We start from the raw sequence: 18,266 nt of genomic DNA on the forward strand, positions 1-18,266 counted from the left end.
TAATGTAGAGAACAGAACACACGTGATCCCACTGCAAACTCCGTTAGCCATGGCCAAAGTAACTTCTATGAAAAAATCACCAAGTGACCTTCCAAAACGCAAGAATGTTTTGAGTGTTGGATTTTCTATTTGCCTCCTACTCTCAGATAATTATTATTTTTTGTTTTACCTTTTTTTATCCATGAAAGGTAAAAATGTACTTTTTCTTTAAATTAAAGTTTTCAAATAAAATTTCAAAATTTCAATATTTTGAAGAACTAGTTCAGACAACTGCTGCGAGGCCCACAGGAGTTGGCAACATTGTGCTGTGTTGTAGCAGATAAAGACAGAGCTAGGAAAGCCATTGGTCACAGAAGATAAAAGACTGAGACTTTGCCCTGTTTCTCTTCTCCCAGACTAACACTAATGCCTCTCCCACTGGGAAAGCAGCCTCCCTCACTGCAGCTGGACAGTTTCAAGAAKTCTTGTAACAAATAAGGTAGGATAAGCACCCAAAACATTATGAGACTAACAGCATTCATATTTTCCACCGGGTCAGAATCCCAGGACCTGTTATATTTTCTCTCTCTCTTTTTTTTTTTTTTCCTCCTCTTGGGCTGCGCAGCATAACAAAAGTAGAGCTTATCAGAATGAAATCAGCCACAATAGCATTCAGATTAGTGAAGCAACCAGTGCACAGCAAGCACATTTGTTTCAAGAAAAAGCTCTTACTGTTCTCTACAAGMCCGAGCAGCAGTATTCCAGGAGACCTTGTGATTCACTACCAGGAAATAGCAGCTGCCCTCATGATGACTCCATCCAGCAGGACATTTTTTCATACTCATTTCCTGAAAGAAAAGATGAAAAGGCAAAATAGGCTGCTGTTCACAGCGGCCTAGCTCTGTACACTAGTGATCAGGCTCAAAGCTGGAGGTGCTGCTCATTGCTTCCAAGAGTTSACTTGAACTGAACTCTGGCTTTGGTATATGTGTTAAACTAAGACATTGCTTTGGAAAAGCAAAGTAATGTTCTGCTAGAGGAACCTACCACTTAATATAAGTACTGAATTAAGGCTAATTCCACATGGTTTCAGATTTAGAGACCCTCTTGGAAGAGTGCATTTGCTCGGATGTTGTTTTCTGGCTCCCACCATCCATGTAGGGAATTTAGTGTAAGAAAATTCAGTTTGGGATATTCAGGAAGGGCAAGGTGRTGTGTATTTATTGAATCTCTAATTGAGCTGATTTTAGTTACACTCATTCTCCAATAGATTTCAGTCACTCTGTCATGCCCTGACTTGCACTAGCACCAGCGCATCCGTGCCCATCGCTCTGGCAGGATCACCTCTGTGTGACATAGAGGAAAGKAAACCCCAGCCTCAGGCCCTCATCCTCCAGGCCCTGGAGATATTCTCTCTCTGTGCCTGCAGACCTCACTCTGGCCAACTATTTTACATGCCATCGTGTCAATAGTTGTTACAGGGTGGTCCTTTGCTTCAAAGTCTTGCTCACTGTAATCTCCATAAATCTRGGCAAGACTGCAACTGATTTTTTTCCCTTCTTTATTAGAAATTCGAATAATATGCCTGTTTATCCTGTGATCTAACAGAAAAAGCAGGATATTCTGCAACCTTGTTGCCATACTTCTGTTTCTAGGATGCAGGGTCTTTCACTGATGAGTCATCTTTGCTGTGGTTGACTCAGAGTACAGGCCTTCTGGTCTGTATGTAAGCAACACACATCACAACTTTTTGGCTGGGAGTGGTGTCCTCAAAGCAGTGCTCTAGGAACTGTATTCTTCATATTTACTATCAKGCAAGCACTTTTTTTCCCCCACCCTTTCTTCTGATGTTACACACCATTTCCATTCAAACTTCATTTGTACCATGTCAACTAAATATTTTTTAAGTAAATCTTGACTATCTAGGAATGAGATGGGTAAAGAATCTCCAGCTGCACCTTCTACAATGAAAAAAAAAGTAGTGACTGGCAGAAGAAGTAATTATGCCTTTTTTCCCAAAATCTGAGATTCTTGCAGAAAGCAGGAGTGTTCATATTTGCTTTGGATTACCAAATTAACCTATACCATCCTTAATACAGCAGTGTGTCAGGCTGTAGGTGGGGTTATATGTTTATGCATATGACTAGACATTTTAGATTAATTTTTTGTTTGTGTACACAAACACACAATGTCAATTCTTCAGAATTTAAGTCTTAGGATTTCAAGTGTCAAATTAGTACATATTCTTGAGTTTCATCAAAAACGAAGAGCCTAAGGAAACTTGTTTTTTGGAAGGAAGTTTAAAGCCAATTGCCATGGCAATTGATTACTTGCACTCCTTTCTGTGAAAAACTGTTAAAATGATCTATTTTATGTTTGTAAAACGTAAACTGAATGTACTAGGGAGGCATACAGAAAAATAACAAAATACAAAATTGTTTGTAGATCATGATATTAACATGTAGTTAATTTGATTTAAAGTCATGCTACTGGCAACCTTTTTTTTTTTACCTTATCTTGGGAATTCCAGAACTTCCATCTTATTCCATTGCACTGATAGAGCCTTTGAGTGCTTTCTTCATAATGCAAGAGGCCTTTTAAATCTGGCGTACAGGGCTTTGCAAAAAAGTAGATGTCCTGGAAAACAAAATAGTTTACGAACAATTAAAGTAAAATAATTACACAAAACAAACAAGCTGAATGGAACAGATGAAATAGCTCCTATATCTTCATGACATGAAAACTCTACAAGGACTGAGTTGTTGATTCATCTGTATGTTGGATAAACTCAGTTTTGGAGTGGGAAGATTTAGGCTGCAGATCTCAGAGGTGTTAAATTATTTTGGAAAACAGTATGACTGAAAACAGATGGTGAAAAATCCTATGAAACAAAAGATTTTGTACCTGATGGCTAGAGCTTGATTCAGATGCCAATTCTGCCTTATCAGCTTGTGGGATTTCCGTCTTCCTAGAGGCGATTGTATCTATCTGTGGTTGTGCTTGGTTAATTAATGACACTTCAGCCTTGCTGTTTGCTTTGGCTGATGAGGAGTCATCCTCTGTTCTGAGCGACACCATCCCRTGGTACTTGGGTTTACAGTAACACACACGCACACAAACAAAACAGGAGAGGGAAAAGAGAATGTTACCACTTACCAGCAACTATTAAAAAAAAATCCAAACAAACATGAAAATGAAAAGGAATCAAAAAAAAATTTGTGCAAAGCTAGGGGAAATGATACCAAAGAGAAAGAAAAATTGACACTGAAATATTGGTCACGAGTGRGTTATTAATAAATTGTTCTGTGTAGGATTTGGAAAGAACACACTTAGGAAGAAGACAGAAATGAATGAGCTAATACTCAGAATACACTTACTTTGAAAACAACATCGGTTCCATTTCTRTATACAGATGAGGGATGAATCTGAAAAGGGAGAACAGCTAAATGAGAGGGGTCAATCCATGGTTATAGAAACAAAGCAACTAAGCAAAATTCACTGCAGAATCTGGTCTATCAAATCACTCAGAACATATCTTGGTTTAGTTATTTTTTCTGAGTCTRGAAACAGGTGATCTCTGAAAACAGACATTAAAAATCACCCATTAAAAGTGTCTTTATAYAGGTTCTATGATCTTTTAAGATCATAGTGGAATGTTATAAAARCTTAATTAAGATAGCATAAACCATTTTAAAGAGGGAGACTCAGCAGGCAAGTTAAGTAACTGTTCCCTATTTAAAGTAACTGTATTTTCAGGTTTAAACTTCAGGTGCAACTTCTATAAACTTGTAAAGTTAAACTTCTATATGTTGACCCTRGCTACAATGACCTCAACAAGACTCTGCTTCTTTCTTCTAGCAGACCTATACATTAGACAGGATTAAAAGCTGAATAATTASTCCTGGTAATTGCTTGATGAGACTCCCCCAGCTCTGTTTTCCTTCCTTGCTCTCACACATATATCTTCAAAATCAGGATTTTCTTTTTTCAGTATTCAYTCAATATAGTTCTCAACTCTGATTCAGAGCAAAATTAGGTGTTTTGTGGTTTCTGTGAGGTTAGGTAGGATCACCACTACACTACGGCAAGTAAATGAAGAGATCAAATCCCAAAGAGCTCATAAATCTGTCCATCACTGCACAATGGAAGTGACTTACTATTCTGCCATTTCCAATCACTCTCAGCCTGGTCTTTGACCGATTTGCCAAGCTGTGCTCCTGCAGCATGTCCCCTCTACGCTCTGTCACCCCTTTGGAAGGAGATGGCGGGATCCTTTCCAAGTGAATGCTGCCAGGCCTGGAAGGTGATGAGGAGCCTGAGGAAACTGGAATCAGCGTGCCTCTTCCCCAGAAGTCGTGCTTATTTTGGCCAGAGGGATGGAAAGAGCTGCACTGACCTGAAAGCATAAAAATGGCAGATGGTCAGTTCTAACTCCATGAGCAGAAAAGTGGTCACATTGACATGGGCATGTAAACAGCTTGTCATTAAAAGTTGGATGATTTTTTCACTTGATGTGGTAGATTTGCTATTTGTTCAGATATCCTCATTTATGTGGTTTGCCTAAATAAAATTGTCTCTGCAACTGCTACCTGTAGGTGTGTGTGTTATTGCATGTAGTACACCCATCTCACCACTGATCAAAATCTCTACCAAGTATCTGCAGAAGATACATATTTTCATACAAAAATTCTGGATTGGGGTTGTAATTTTTTGGACAGGGAGGGATATTTTTATCCAATGTTGGTGATATTCTAATACATCCCACCAAGTAGAAACTCATGGCACAATTGTTTTTCTGCACTAGTTGCATCAATTAATTCTTAATTTAAATGATCAGTTTTAAAAAGGAACCATATACAAATTTTTAAAAGGAGTTTTTTTTTTTGTAAAAGCCTGATTTGTCACGACATAGGTATTTAAAATACCTATTTAATGAATGTTCATGTTTCACTGAGCATCAGAAAGAAAAAATTTCTTCAACATTCAGACAGCTTAGCTGCTTTGTTGATTATTCGTAATTTTCTACTGTTGTTTCAACTTTAAGGTAGGCTACAGTAGATTACTGAAAAGAACAATAATAATGAGGAAATAATGACTTAAACTCTATAATAACCACTGCTTACGCTCTAATGTTCTGAGTTTGTAAAATGTTACAAAATTATTTTTAGGGGTGTTCAGTGTAGTTATTAGTTTTCTTTACTGGAGTGAAAATAAATGTGTTACAACTGTTACAACATCATCAAAACAACACAAACAAACTAACTGAGAACTAAATCTTGTGATTATGAAAAGTGCTTTGTTTCCCCTTCACAAATATCTGCAGTTTCCTTRTGTTGCTTTTACCATCCTCTGTTTCCTAAGAGGAGAAACATGGTTTTGAGAGGAAATAATGAGTCTGCAACTGTCAAGCCTGTTTTCCCTAAAAAGAAACTATGCATTTTGATATGAAGGAGTTATCAAGAAGATTTTTGCTGAAAATCAATAGCTACTCAGTCAAGATTGTTCRCGACTTTAAAAATGAATGTCAAAAGAGAATACCTCCTTTTGAGTCCAAAATTTTCACTATGGCTTTTGTCTTAGTGCCAAGAACAGCATTCACGGGGGAGCTCAGAACTACTTCAAAGACTTCATCATCTTCCTCTAGTCCATCACAGGTAATTGCTATATTCCACATCTTGGTTGACATTCCTAACAGAAATAAACATTTTAATTACACTTTAATTGATATTTCAATCAATCTGCGTGTCAAAGAAATATATTAATTAACATGTCTGCAGTTAGAATGGAGTGGCTTACGTATGCTATTGTGCACCTACCAACTGACTGGACTCCTGCTGTTCTCCCAAATAACATGAAGACCAAATTCTTCCCACAGAATGATTCAGTTTGAATGGATACACTGTGACAATAAGCTGCTTTAAACGTGGTCGATGATGGATACAATACATGTATTTAGGGCTTCACTTGCAATTTTAAAGAGGAAATTTAGCATATCTTTTTATCTTGAAAGCTAAATTTTAGAGACAGAGCGATTATTTACAATATTTGCATATTGATTGAAGAATATAYTGGCTATAATTACAAATTTTTAGAATGCAGATTTTGCATCAAGTTACAAGATTTTGACTCATTTATCTTAGCCAGGTTAGTTCAGATTTACACTGAACTGGAAATGAGAAAAGATCATTCCAAGATAAAGAACTAGGTTGGTTATCAGCYGCCAGACTTTATAGTTTTGGGGGCATAATCAGATCCTGCAGAAAATAAACTTCTCAATATGGGCATTGTTGTCATAGAAATATTTTCAAGACTGTCTTTGCATCATAAAGCAGGCATTTATTAGTATCAAAAACATGTTTAACATTGTAAAAAGATTTTCCTACATCTTTTTGCCTCTCTAATGGTCCTCTCCTAAGCTCCATTTCCTTGCTCCCTCTCAGCCCTTGCCAAATCTTCAGCCCAATGCAAATAGACTCAYTAGTTTGAGTTGGGTCTTCTGCTCCTAAATTTCATTTGAAATTTATTGATTTCAATCTAATGTGTACAGTCACTTGGCATAGATTAAACTTATTTATAAAACAAACCTATCAGGCTAAACAGGCCGCTACTATTTAATAATCATTAAAACTCTCAAGTTAAGGCCTAAGAATTTGATGTCCTAAGATGTAAAAGTTGGGCAGTGTCCTCCCAGGTTAAGCCTGAACAAAGGATTCTCAAAGAGAACCACCTAAAAAAGCCTGTGTAGGGAACAGAGCTGCTTCAGCTGGGAAGGAATATGGTGTGCATCTTGCTTATGCGCATTCATGTTAACTTTCATGTGAAAAAGAAAGCAGTATATGGCCCTTCCCAAAAAATTCCCTTGCAATAATCRCCAGCCATTCCAGTCCAAAGACTCCTGAGGTTGAGTGCATGACGCGTTATGGAAGATGGAGAGAGAGTTTGTATCACAGGTGTGCATTTCATATGGTTTTGCACTGTTCTGTTTGCACTTTCCTCCTTCTTCCAATCAAAATCTTTATAAAAGTTAAATAAACAGTCCCAAAGAGTGGCTTACTAGTTCCAGAGGTTTCATACGTGTTTCAAAAACAATGGAAATCAGTGCAGATTTTCTCATTTCTCCCATTTTTTATGGCTAAATTCTCCTAATCCATCTCTGAAAACTAGCCAAAAGTTGCTTATTCTACACATTTACACCAAAGAAGTCACTGTTGCTCAAGAAAGGTTAAAAAAATTACTTCCAAGAGAATCAGATTTCTAATTCAACTTTAACTAGACTTAAAATTAGAGATATCCCATAGATATCTCTAATTGGAGATATCTCTAGAAATTGGAGGTAAATATACAAATTTATCCATGAGACACAGCCATGTATTAAAAAAAAAAAAAAAAAAGAAAAAAAGAAAAAAAGAAAAAAAAACCCTTTGGTGTAAAAAGCCCTACCTGCCTTATACCTCCATACTGCCTGGTGTAAAAATCCTCACTTGCCCTATACCCCTATACTGCCTGATATTGCTTTATCTGCTTTTAAGAAGTATATGAGCACTTAGACTGTTTTTTGTAAAATAGMGTTGCAAAATGAGTTCTAAAAGCCCAGGCTTCTACATGCAAAGGAAGGGATAATGACAGCAAATGTGTTTCATTCCTGGATAATCTATTTACATGGGCAAAGACAAGTTTTCTGGATAAAGCTAAGGTTCAGAATGGTGGTATTTGTTCTTGAGACACCAAAGGCACATCTGAAATATGACAATAATAAAGACTGCAAAACAAAGTGARCTTTTTTTAGAGTTAATAGTCTCACAGCAAGAATGAGGCGAGTTTGTCAGTATAGTTACTKTTATTTGTAGCAATTTACAGCCTTAGCCAAAGTCAGACACCTATTCTGATTAAATGCAAGTGGAGGTGAGCTCTGCCACCTTTGGGTTATTTTTATACTTTTCTGGTTGTGGACACATTGCATAACTTAAACKGTTCTCAAGCCTCTGTAAATCTGAAGAGCTTTCCTAGATCTCTCCTAATACATCTCAATTCTTTAAAGCATTCTATATCTCAGCTTAGGGCTTGTCCATCCCAAACTGGCTGTGGGGAGATTAGGAAGCCAATTAGCATCATTACCACACTATTGATATTTTAACTGGAATAAAGAAATTATGTATCGTCCCACCCTAAGATATAAGGATGCTGTTGCACAAAGGAAGCCCACTACACTTTGAGCAAATGACCCAAGTAGCTCGCACAGCTTCTCTATCTATAAATGTAACAAGTTTCACTCTCCAAAACAGCAGCTTTCTCACTCACTGAGTTTATTTTAAAATTAGGCAGCACACTGGTTCCTACCTGGATCAAACTGAAYGAGCTTAGAGGGAGTCACTGTAAAGTCCTTACCCAGCACTGCAGATATTTCATTGATCTGAGAAGAAATCAAACARTAAGTGACAAACAGTAAGTGCCGTTAACTATGTCACCAAAACAGCATGTTCTGATGGGTACAAGAACTGCTGCATTTCCCCACAGAGTCTCAAAAAAGCATGCCAATCTGAATATCAGCTTAGCCTGGCTCATGGTTTAAAAATTAATCAGGAAAATTGGTTCATTTTCTCTTTTCACCCCCCAGACCTCTACTGGACTGTGCTGGATAGCATCTTCCTGAAAGAGCAGGTTCTTGCCCTGCAGCATTGGCATGGCTCCCCATCGGGTCCTTGTCCTCTCTTGCCCCCACTTCTGCTGATGGAAGAAGAGTTTTCATACCAGGATGCCTGTCAGCCCCAGTGACTGTAGACTTCAGTGAAATAAAAAATCATACTGTTGTTTCTGAGGGTTTGTTTCTAAGGTTATAATCATGAGAAAATGCAAAGGAGATTGTGTGAGGATTTTGCTATAAAGGGACATTGGTAAAAACTTGGGGGAAAAGTATGGAGAAAAATAGATTTGTGGAAGCAAGTTGCACAAAACATGTTTCACAAAAATACTAAAAATCTTCATCTTTCAATTCAATTTTCAGGACATGAAAGGTACTAAAACTTGGGTCCATTTTACCCAAGGTCTTGGTGTCCCTTGCATCATTTCCTAGGCTGATGATAGGGAAATGGTGGGGAAAAGTGGCAGGCATTGATTTACACAGCAGAACTGAAGTTCCAGTATTTTCTGGACTTCTCAGCGTAAGCAAGGATATAAGAGATCCCAAGATMCATCAAAGTCTGGATTCCAGAGTGGAAACCCAGCCTCCTGAGCAGAATGCCAGAGAAAATTTTATGATATTTCACAAAAGTTCATCGAAACTGAAATAATTCTCCAAAACACCTCAGTTTTTTTTTAATCAGCATTTACCCTTAAAACTGTTAATCAGAATTTTTTCAAACATCTGTTTTGTTAATGATAATGTCCTGATGAAGCTGGATATGTCCTGATGGAGCTGAATTGGATAGCCTTTTTGCTGATTACTGGAATATCTTTTAAATCTCTGAAAGAAATTAACTGTGTCTATTTTTTATTATTCAGTTTCCMTTTGAGTCTTGTTTTTTAGCTTTACCTTCACTGCAATAAAAGCAGAGTCTGCAGAGTATCCTGCCCTGGTGATTTTCAATGTCACCTTTCCTACATTCTCATACACTTCATATTCAGTCTGTTGCATTTCAATACGAGACCACCAAAGTTCTAATCTGTAGGGAAAAGAAGGAAAACCTATGTGAAAAACAAAGACAAAACAAACTCCACTGCTGTCCCTACCCCCTGCAGCCTGAAGGTTCAGTAAGCTGATATTTCTTTCCTAAGTGTTGATTCAGCCAATACACATACTAAGTCTTTGTGTTTAAATCAACATATTTGTGTGATTTGGCTGATGAGATAGAGGGAAAAACACTTAATAAATCTTCCAGCTGTGTGCCTGTCTACCCCAAAACAAGCCTGAACATCATCTGAAAATCAGAGAGGAGATTCACAGCAGAGATTTATTTMTCCAGCAGCTTTGAAAAGAGATATTTGGCCATAAAATATGATATGTGAGGATAATCTAACATTGCCTTTTCATGGGTCCCTCCATTCCTGTGATTTTCTCTGTCAGTCCCTGGTATTAAATCTCTTCTTCCTACCTTTCCTCAACTCTCCTCCAACTGGTTCCCTCCTCCTCTAGTACACAGGGTATTATTCAGCAGTTCACTGCCTCTGTCCATTGTTCTCTCCACTCCCTTGATTTTAACTTTTCTCTTCTTTCTTCTCATGCACAAAAGCAACTGAGACCAGTCACATAATGAATTTTGGAATTGCTTGGGAGAGAATGCAACCAAACCACAGAGGACTGCATGCTGCAGAGGATAGCTGACAAACACACTAGTTTTTAAAAAAMCACAGTAGAAAGCTGTGACAGTCAGTGAAGAATGAAAGACATCAGAATGAAGGATTATAGTCTGTGCTAATTATAAACATAATTGAACTTTTTTTTTAAAAAAAAAGAAGATCTAGACCCCTTAGGATTTGAACAGCTATAACACTGGTGGATGGTCTCTCCTATCCTCCTGGATTCTCCAATACCCTGGGAAAGATATCCTATTTATAAGCTGATTTGTTTTCTGTTTACTAAAGAGAGTGCCAGGTGTAGTCCAGCAGCATTCAAACAAAATCTGGGATTTAATTTGAATGCTATCAGCAATGCAAATCAAACTTGYCTTTTGACTCAGAGACAATTAGATGGTAAATTGTTTAAACAAATCTGTCACCAGCTTTTAAATGAAGTATTAAAAGCATGGACTTTTYCCTTGTAGCCAAGTTCCTCTTTGTTTCAAAGTCCAATACAGGTAATAGATACGGTCTACTTCTCTGACATGCATATATTTTCATAGAAAAAAAGTCATTATCTTTTGTTCCTGCCTAAAAGTATATAATATATTGCTATTGCTATACAGGAACTCACGCTTTCCCACATGTCGTTGCTGCATTTTAGAGATGGTTTTAATGTCAGGGTGTTTCTGGGCAAACACTGTGCAGCTGGGAATTGAGCCGAACATGGTGCTAGCTGCATTCAGATGTGTTTGAGCACAGGGACATCTTTTGGCATAACATGTAACTGCGGAAATGCTMTCTGCAGCCTCTTGCCTGTGAGGACTGCCACGCAGAGGGGCTTGAAGCCACGTCTCCTCCTTCCATTTCCCCATCTCCATGATGCCTGGCTTGTGCGTAGCTAATTTAGCACATGGAAATTGCTTTTGTTTTTGTCAGCTACTTCAGATTAACCAAATTGTTTGAACATTCAGCCCCATTTTCAGAAACAAAGAGAAACCCACAGTGGAATGACTCGATTTCAGACATGATTATCAAGGCAGAGCTCAGATGAGCCCCATTCTCTAATTTCTATACAGCAAGTTTATCATATGTCAAAAAGAAATTTTGATGATATGCTTATTTGAGATATTCGAGGAATATAACAAAGCATTTGTTAGGGCTCTCTACCTTCTTCTTTCAGTGCTCTCATGCAACAATATACCTTTCACAGCTTTCACTGTTTGAGAGTTTCCTCTGTGTTGTAATCCCATGTTTATTACTGCTAGCACAGGACAAGAGTGACCTCCAGCTGCAGGAGCATGTACAGGAAGCAACAATCCTGTCCCTAAGTCAGCAACTCAACTCTGCAAATATTGTGGGCCTAATTCTCACTTTCACATGGAGAATTAGATGTTATCTTTCTGTGAGGCTTTGTAGACCATAAGGTGCTAGGCTCAGATACCGTGAGAAGTGTGCCCAGCCTGACTTGAAATTAAGCCTTCAAAACTAGCTCTATCCTGAAGGAGAAATGCTTCTTTATTCTTTAATGAAAGAAAGGACAATGTAAGCATTTGAAGCTGTAGCAACTTTCATTTTTTGCTCTGCTGCAAACCCAGCAGTGATTCATTTGACCTAAGGCAGAAGCCACCACAGAGGCCTGACCACAAAAGTGCACGATGCAATGTGAAGCTTAGAGCATAAAATCAAAGTTACATTTGGGGAACCGCTGCATTTCCATTGGGATCTGTGACCTGAAACTCCAAGTCATCTGAATTCACTTCCTGCAGTGGACTGATGACATAAAGTATGGTTTTACTATTTAAATCCTTTTGGCTAAATTCTTTGTGGATAAAGCCACCTGGAAAAGAAGAGGAACACTCAGATGAGTCAAAAGTCTGTTAAACAAGAAGCTCATGTAGACTGTTTTCAAAATTGTTAARAACTTACAAGACTTTGAACTTACAGAAATCTGTTTTTAAAACTATGCAGCAACATCCTAGCCCACTAAGTGTCCTTGCCAATTCATTTTTATATGATATGTTTGCCCAGTTCAGCATTAACTTCCTTGACATGAAACCCGAAGTAGGCATGCTRTATAATAGTTTTGCTATCTCCTATGCTGGTATTTCAGGCTTCACAAAGAACAGTTTCTAAGTTACAGCTTTTAACAATCTTCACAAATGATTTAAGCATTCATGATTAATACAACCCTCTGGTCTTAATAGAATAGAAGATTTCTTTATCACATTGCAGCCTCACTCAAAGTTTTCTAAGAAAATATGCCTTCCTCATTCAAGCAAATATTAATGAGATAGGTTTTTAGGCTGCAGTAAGTCCCAGAATATAGATATTGTAAGACTGTACCTGTGGTTGTATTTTCCAAGTAGCCATGATGAGGACCTCGTATAATCTTAAAAATTATTTTGTCATCTTCTGTATTGGGATCAGATGCCTTCAGGTTCCTTGCAGTAATATAGATCCCATAATTGCCATTCTTCAGGAGTTCTACTTCAGTAAAGCAATGGAGATGAACAATTTTTGGTGCTGCTTTGTCCATTTGATCCACCTAAATCGAAATAAGAAAAATGAATATTTCAATTGAAGAATCAGCATACTCTTGTCAGTATGACTTTTCTGAACAGCAAGAGTATGCTTGGGAATGCAATAGTCATTCGGACTGACTCCAGATAAGTACTACTTCCCATGAGAGGTTTCCAGGTCCAAATTACCTAGCTGCTTGCTGCACATAGAGGGATACAGCACATGCCAGGGAGGGGAAGAGCATCCTCATACACTCTGTGCACTTTCTGCTCATCCACCCCATACTCTTCTTTTTTTTGGTATCTTTTCCTAAACTGAAAATTCCAGCAAAGGTTTCGCACCTCTGACTACTGTCATTGACAATGGAAGAAATCTAAGGATTGTGATAATGACAATCATACACCCACCAAAAATGTCCTGCTTGATCTGTGCTAACTTTCACAACTTTTGGTATGCCTTCCACATTATCCCACAGTAGTTGTTGCTGTTGCTCATTTTCTGATGCAATGACACTCTCTTCTGCTTGTAATACCTGCTACCTTTGCCATCAGAAGTAGAGATACAGACGGTTTTCTAGTATCAATATTTTGAAATTTGTAGACTCTCTAAATACAGTGCAACCAGGTTTCTTTTTTTTTTTTTTCCATACTAAAATATGCCAGATAAATAACAAGTGCCAGATACAGTCATAGCAAGGACATCTGAGCCTGTGATACAGTGGAAAGAACCTACAAATGAAAGAAATGGAAAGGAAACAGAAAGGGAACAGAAAGATGCTGTTAAAGAAGAGAAGAATCAGAGCAGGCATCTTATAACTCTCAGAAGGAAGACTGGCTGCAGAAGTGAAGGAGGGGCTGTTATTCAAGATTTCTGTGTCTCATTGATATCTGTCTCCTAATCTTCCTCACATGCAAATACGCGGGTRAAGAACTAAATGGGAAAGCAGAAAGAGGGAAAATTTCTTCCTTGTGATAGTTACCCTAACCTTCATGTCTAAAATTCCTTATAAAAAATATTGGCAAGTCTAAGTGTATGTCTTCCTCAAGTGTAATCTCTTTCTTTGCCCTATATAAACTTCTTTGCCTAAGCAATGCATTGCGACAGTTCATTCTGATGGCTGTTTATTGGCAGACCATAGAAAACAGATATTTTCCTATGTAAATATTTCATTTTGATCATTAATTGTAGCAAGAAAATATGGATTCTAAGCCTAGTCAAAATCGCTGTATTTTGCACCTTATCATACTACGTATCTCTTTCAGTAGGCCTGTGGCCACACTTGCCTGAATGGTGAATGCCACTGGCTCGATCTGCACCYTCCCATGCACGATGAAGCCTTGATTAGTCCTATCTGTTGCAACAAATGTAAATCTGTCAATCTGGGAATCACCGCCTTGGTGTTTATATGCAATATCCATGTTGTCCACATCTTGCTGGGTGAAGTTGTGCTGCAGTAGCACAGCCCCTCGATAATACAGATGACCATTCTGGGGGACCTGAGCCAAGAGGAAGGTAAGGTTTTCTTTGGCAGTGTCTGGGTCTGAAAGCTGCAGGACATCAGGAGAAAGGAGTGCCATGGTGCCTTCCACTAATCTTAACCCCGTGTTTCTAGACAGAGTGGGTAAAGCTTGGTCGACTCTCTCCAAGGAGATGGTGAATGTCCCATGCTTAGTCCTCAGTCCATTGCTGATGATGAATCTGGCAAAGAGAGGCAAGGCAGCCTTCAGCATGTGTTCTKGGTTGACCATGTACTGAAATGAAACAGTAATACACACCTTTACTACAGGATTTGCCCGTAGGCATGATGCTGCAGAATATATGAAGAGCTGGAAAGGGTCTGAGCACAAACCTAGAAGGTGGGATAGGTGTGTGACTTAAAAATATGAAAGCAGACAGGCAAGTGATGACAAGACTGACACTGTGTCCACAAGAATTCAACTAAGATCAGGGCCGTCACTTTGAGGATACAGCCATCAGCAAGTTAAGAAAAGAAGTGCAGAGATCCATCCTCATCACACTTTACAATTTTTCTCTGTAAACTTTGTATATACAAATGAACCGATTTATGGTTTTCTTTTAGACTCAAGGCAAAAGATGACTGAAATGTTAAGATTCAGCAGTAGATATTGGACAGAATTATGAAGGCTAGTAGGTTAATTTGAAAATTCTAGTTGTCCATTCTTCATATATATCAATGAGCAAAGTTCTCATTCCATGCTAGGTATTTTTGTTAATAGCAGCATATATTCTTAAATTTCTATCCAAAGCAGGAATATTTCTATATATGTACTAAAGAATCATTTTTTTCACTAATGTTACTTTTCATTTTCTAAAGAAGAGAAAGATAAAGGTATCCAAGGCTGAAGAGAATATGTATTGAAAGTCAGTTGGATATGGGTATTTACTATAAAAACCACTGCATGTTCTACTGAAGTTCATCATCAAGTTCTGATGAGYATAAATGCAAAGAGAAAACAACCAATCTTGTAGCCGTCACATTTCATCCTAGGTTTCACTGCCAAGGTATTACCTATATACTTATATTGAAAGCAAGAATATTGTATGTTGCCATGCCATATCTTATAACAAAATAATTTGAGGGCATATCAACATAAAAATTGCCTTGGAAAGATCTGCCTGTTCTTCAAATCACATCATACAGAATGTAAGAAGAGGCTTTATTTGTGCGGAGGTTTTACTCTCTTTCAGTGAATATGCTGCACAGTATGTACAAAAYCTCCTTGGAGAGTGGCCTTTACCTAAGTTTGTTTTGTCTGAGCTAAAATACAGTACCAAAGGTTCTCTGCAAAGAAATATTTTTGTGATGGAATACTCACATTCCCTGACCTTCCTTTTTCCCTCCCCAGTATCCTGTGCTTAGATCTCACAGGAATATTCAAAGATCTGTACAGATCTCACAGGAGTATTCAAAGAACTGTGGAGTCTGTCGTTGCATAGTTTGAATGTAAATGACCTTGAGTAGGTCATGGAATAGCTACATCACCCATGCTGTCCATCTAAARCTCTCCACTGCCCTCACCAATGCTGGATGATTGGGGCCTCATCAACTTATAAGCAGGCACTATGCCATGAAACAGATGGGAATGAGCGTATGCAGGCCAGAGACTGTATAGGCGTTGGAAATATGTTTACCGAGGACAATATTCCCAGCTGGGAACCTAGAGACATCTGTCTCTACTGACCTAGTGCTTTTGTGCTAATGGTAAAAGGGTTTTGTTGTCAGCAGCCTATCTGAAATCAAACATGGAGCTTGAATAATGATCATAAATAGCATGCTGCAAAAAGGTGAAATACGTTCAGTTAAGACCTTATCTCTGTCTCAAAAGGTCTGAAAAATTGCAGCTGAAGAGAGTTTGTTTCAGTGAGAAATTAACCTTATCTTTTCTTTTGATATCTGTAAAGTCATTTGGATGACATCTCAAATGATACTTAAGTGAAGACTTGCAGAAGACAATTCATTTCAGAAAGCAAAGATTCATTCATAATCCTCTACAGAACACCAGACAGGAGAAAAGCTCTTGGTTATATAGCTAACACTGAAATTTACAATGTAAATGTTATATACCACTTGATTTTACAGGTAATGAGGCTGACTGTGTCCAAAAAATCCTTTTTTTTTTTTTTTTTTTTTTTTTTTTTTTTTTTTTTTTTTTCTTTGGAGCATTTTGGCTTTGTTTATTTCTGGTTTATGGCTACCTCATCTTTCCCCAAGGAAAGGACAGTAGCCAACATTCTCATCATTCTGATGAAATTCAGGGGACAAACCTCAGACATCGTTAGGAGGACATGTCGCATGGTTTGATTTCACCACTACCAAGGTTTCAYGCTTTCTGCAGCTCCATGGCAATAGAGTTGGCTGAAGGACCTACCATCTGTCATGGCATTTAAAAGATAAAAATGGAATCATAAATAGCGCCAGCACATTACAAAATTGAGCCAGTGTGTCAAAATGGAGGACATTAGTACGTTCCTTTAGCATCCTGCTGCCAGCATCTGATGTCAGGTTGCTAATCACTTGAAGTCATCTGTCCAAACAAACACTGCCAAATCTTTCTTCCAGGCCAGCAGCACCAAACAATACAGGCAAATTTATGACTGAAGAAAACATTTCGGCGGAAGGTAAAAATCTGATCAATTAACACCCCTTCCCAATATAATTAACATTACCATTCTTTGTTAAGGTAATAAGCTGCCCCACTATTTATATGTCYACACAAAACCAAATTCTTTGCCAAATGGTAACATCATGGAACATCAATTATTGTGATTAAAATGGATATGCATATTTATTGAAGCATCATAACCTTTCTTTTAACAAAGCTGACTTTCTAATTTGGTTCTAAGCCATTAGCCTAAACATTGGGCTTATGTGAATGCACGATTGCCCTGGAATTGTTGTTCTGATCATTGMATATTGGTTGGATCATTGAATGCCTTTATTAGTCTGGTACAAAAGTCATACTGACACAATCCATTTTTTTGCACTATCTATTCGAGGACTGACACAACAGCATCTTCACTTATACTGGCTAATGTTAGTTTTAGTCATAGCATTTCACAACCATGTCACTAAGCTTCCACCAAGCCGAAGAACACTCGTTAGCTTTTTATGTTATGACCACTAGTGGCCATCAGAAAAATCTCATGAGATGGTTGAAAATCAGAATTTCCACAACATTGATTTAATTGGAAAGGATAGCTCAAAAAGTTTCATTTGAGAAATATCCCCAAATCATATTTCACTCAGCTTCATATAATGTCTGTCTGATTTGCCCTGTTGTCATATATAGGACTTCTTCAGGCCTCCACATGCCCCTTCTTTGGCGTCTACAGGGAAAAGCTCTCTGTCTAAATGATGCAACATGTCCTTTAGCTTCATCATGCATCATGGAAAACACAGTTCAAATCAGGAACCCTACTCATAAGAATGTGTAAGGGGAATGTTCATACATCTGGATTGCCGTTCTTGTGAGCTAAATGCTCTAAYGGAGCGGTTCATCCTAGAGAGAATCTCCAGGCATATGGAGGAGAAGAAGCTGCTGAGGAGCAGTSAGCATGGATTCACCAAGGGGAAGTCATGTCTGACGAACCTCATAGCCTTCTATGATGGGGTGACAGGCTGGCTGGAYGAGGGGAGAGCCGTGGATGTTGTCTACCTTGACTTCATCAAGGCTTTTGACACTGTCTCCCATAACATCCTCATACAGAAGCTCCGGGACAGTGGGCTAGACGAGTGCACGGTGCGGTGGRTCGAGGRCTGGCTGGATGGCAGAGCTCAGAGGGTGGTCATAAATGGGGCCGAGTCCAGYTGGAGGCCTGTGGCCAGTGGTGTCCCCCAGGGGTCAGTGCTGGGCCCAGTGCTGTTCAACTTGTTTATCAATGACCTGGACGAGGGCACGGAATGCACCCTTAGCAACTTTGCAGATGACACCAAGCTGGATGGAGTGGCCGACACTCCGGAGGGCTGCGCT

The 18,266-nt window shown here is 38.5% G+C and overlaps 1 protein-coding gene across 1 annotated transcript in view; it reads right to left on the reverse strand.

Moving 5' to 3' along the window:
• The window catches only part of FREM1 (FRAS1 related extracellular matrix 1), a 58,619-nt gene that overhangs the window by 6,565 nt on the left and 33,788 nt on the right, over positions 1-18,266 (reverse strand). The window contains exons 24-34 of the mRNA XM_026052739.1: positions 14,058-14,472; positions 12,598-12,799; positions 11,947-12,091; positions 9,509-9,638; positions 8,317-8,389; positions 5,518-5,667; positions 4,137-4,375; positions 3,357-3,404; positions 2,884-3,066; positions 2,491-2,616; positions 712-827 (exon numbers count right to left, since the gene is read on the reverse strand). Of these exons, the coding sequence (XP_025908524.1) occupies positions 712-827; positions 2,491-2,616; positions 2,884-3,066; positions 3,357-3,404; positions 4,137-4,375; positions 5,518-5,667; positions 8,317-8,389; positions 9,509-9,638; positions 11,947-12,091; positions 12,598-12,799; positions 14,058-14,472 (1,827 nt within the window). The remainder of the gene's footprint in view (positions 1-711; positions 828-2,490; positions 2,617-2,883; positions 3,067-3,356; positions 3,405-4,136; positions 4,376-5,517; positions 5,668-8,316; positions 8,390-9,508; positions 9,639-11,946; positions 12,092-12,597; positions 12,800-14,057; positions 14,473-18,266) is intronic.

Source organism: Nothoprocta perdicaria, unplaced genomic scaffold (genome assembly GCF_003342845.1).
Source record: "Nothoprocta perdicaria isolate Ctin4 unplaced genomic scaffold, notPer1 scaffold_90, whole genome shotgun sequence".
NCBI classification, from domain to species: Eukaryota; Metazoa; Chordata; class Aves; order Tinamiformes; family Tinamidae; genus Nothoprocta; species Nothoprocta perdicaria.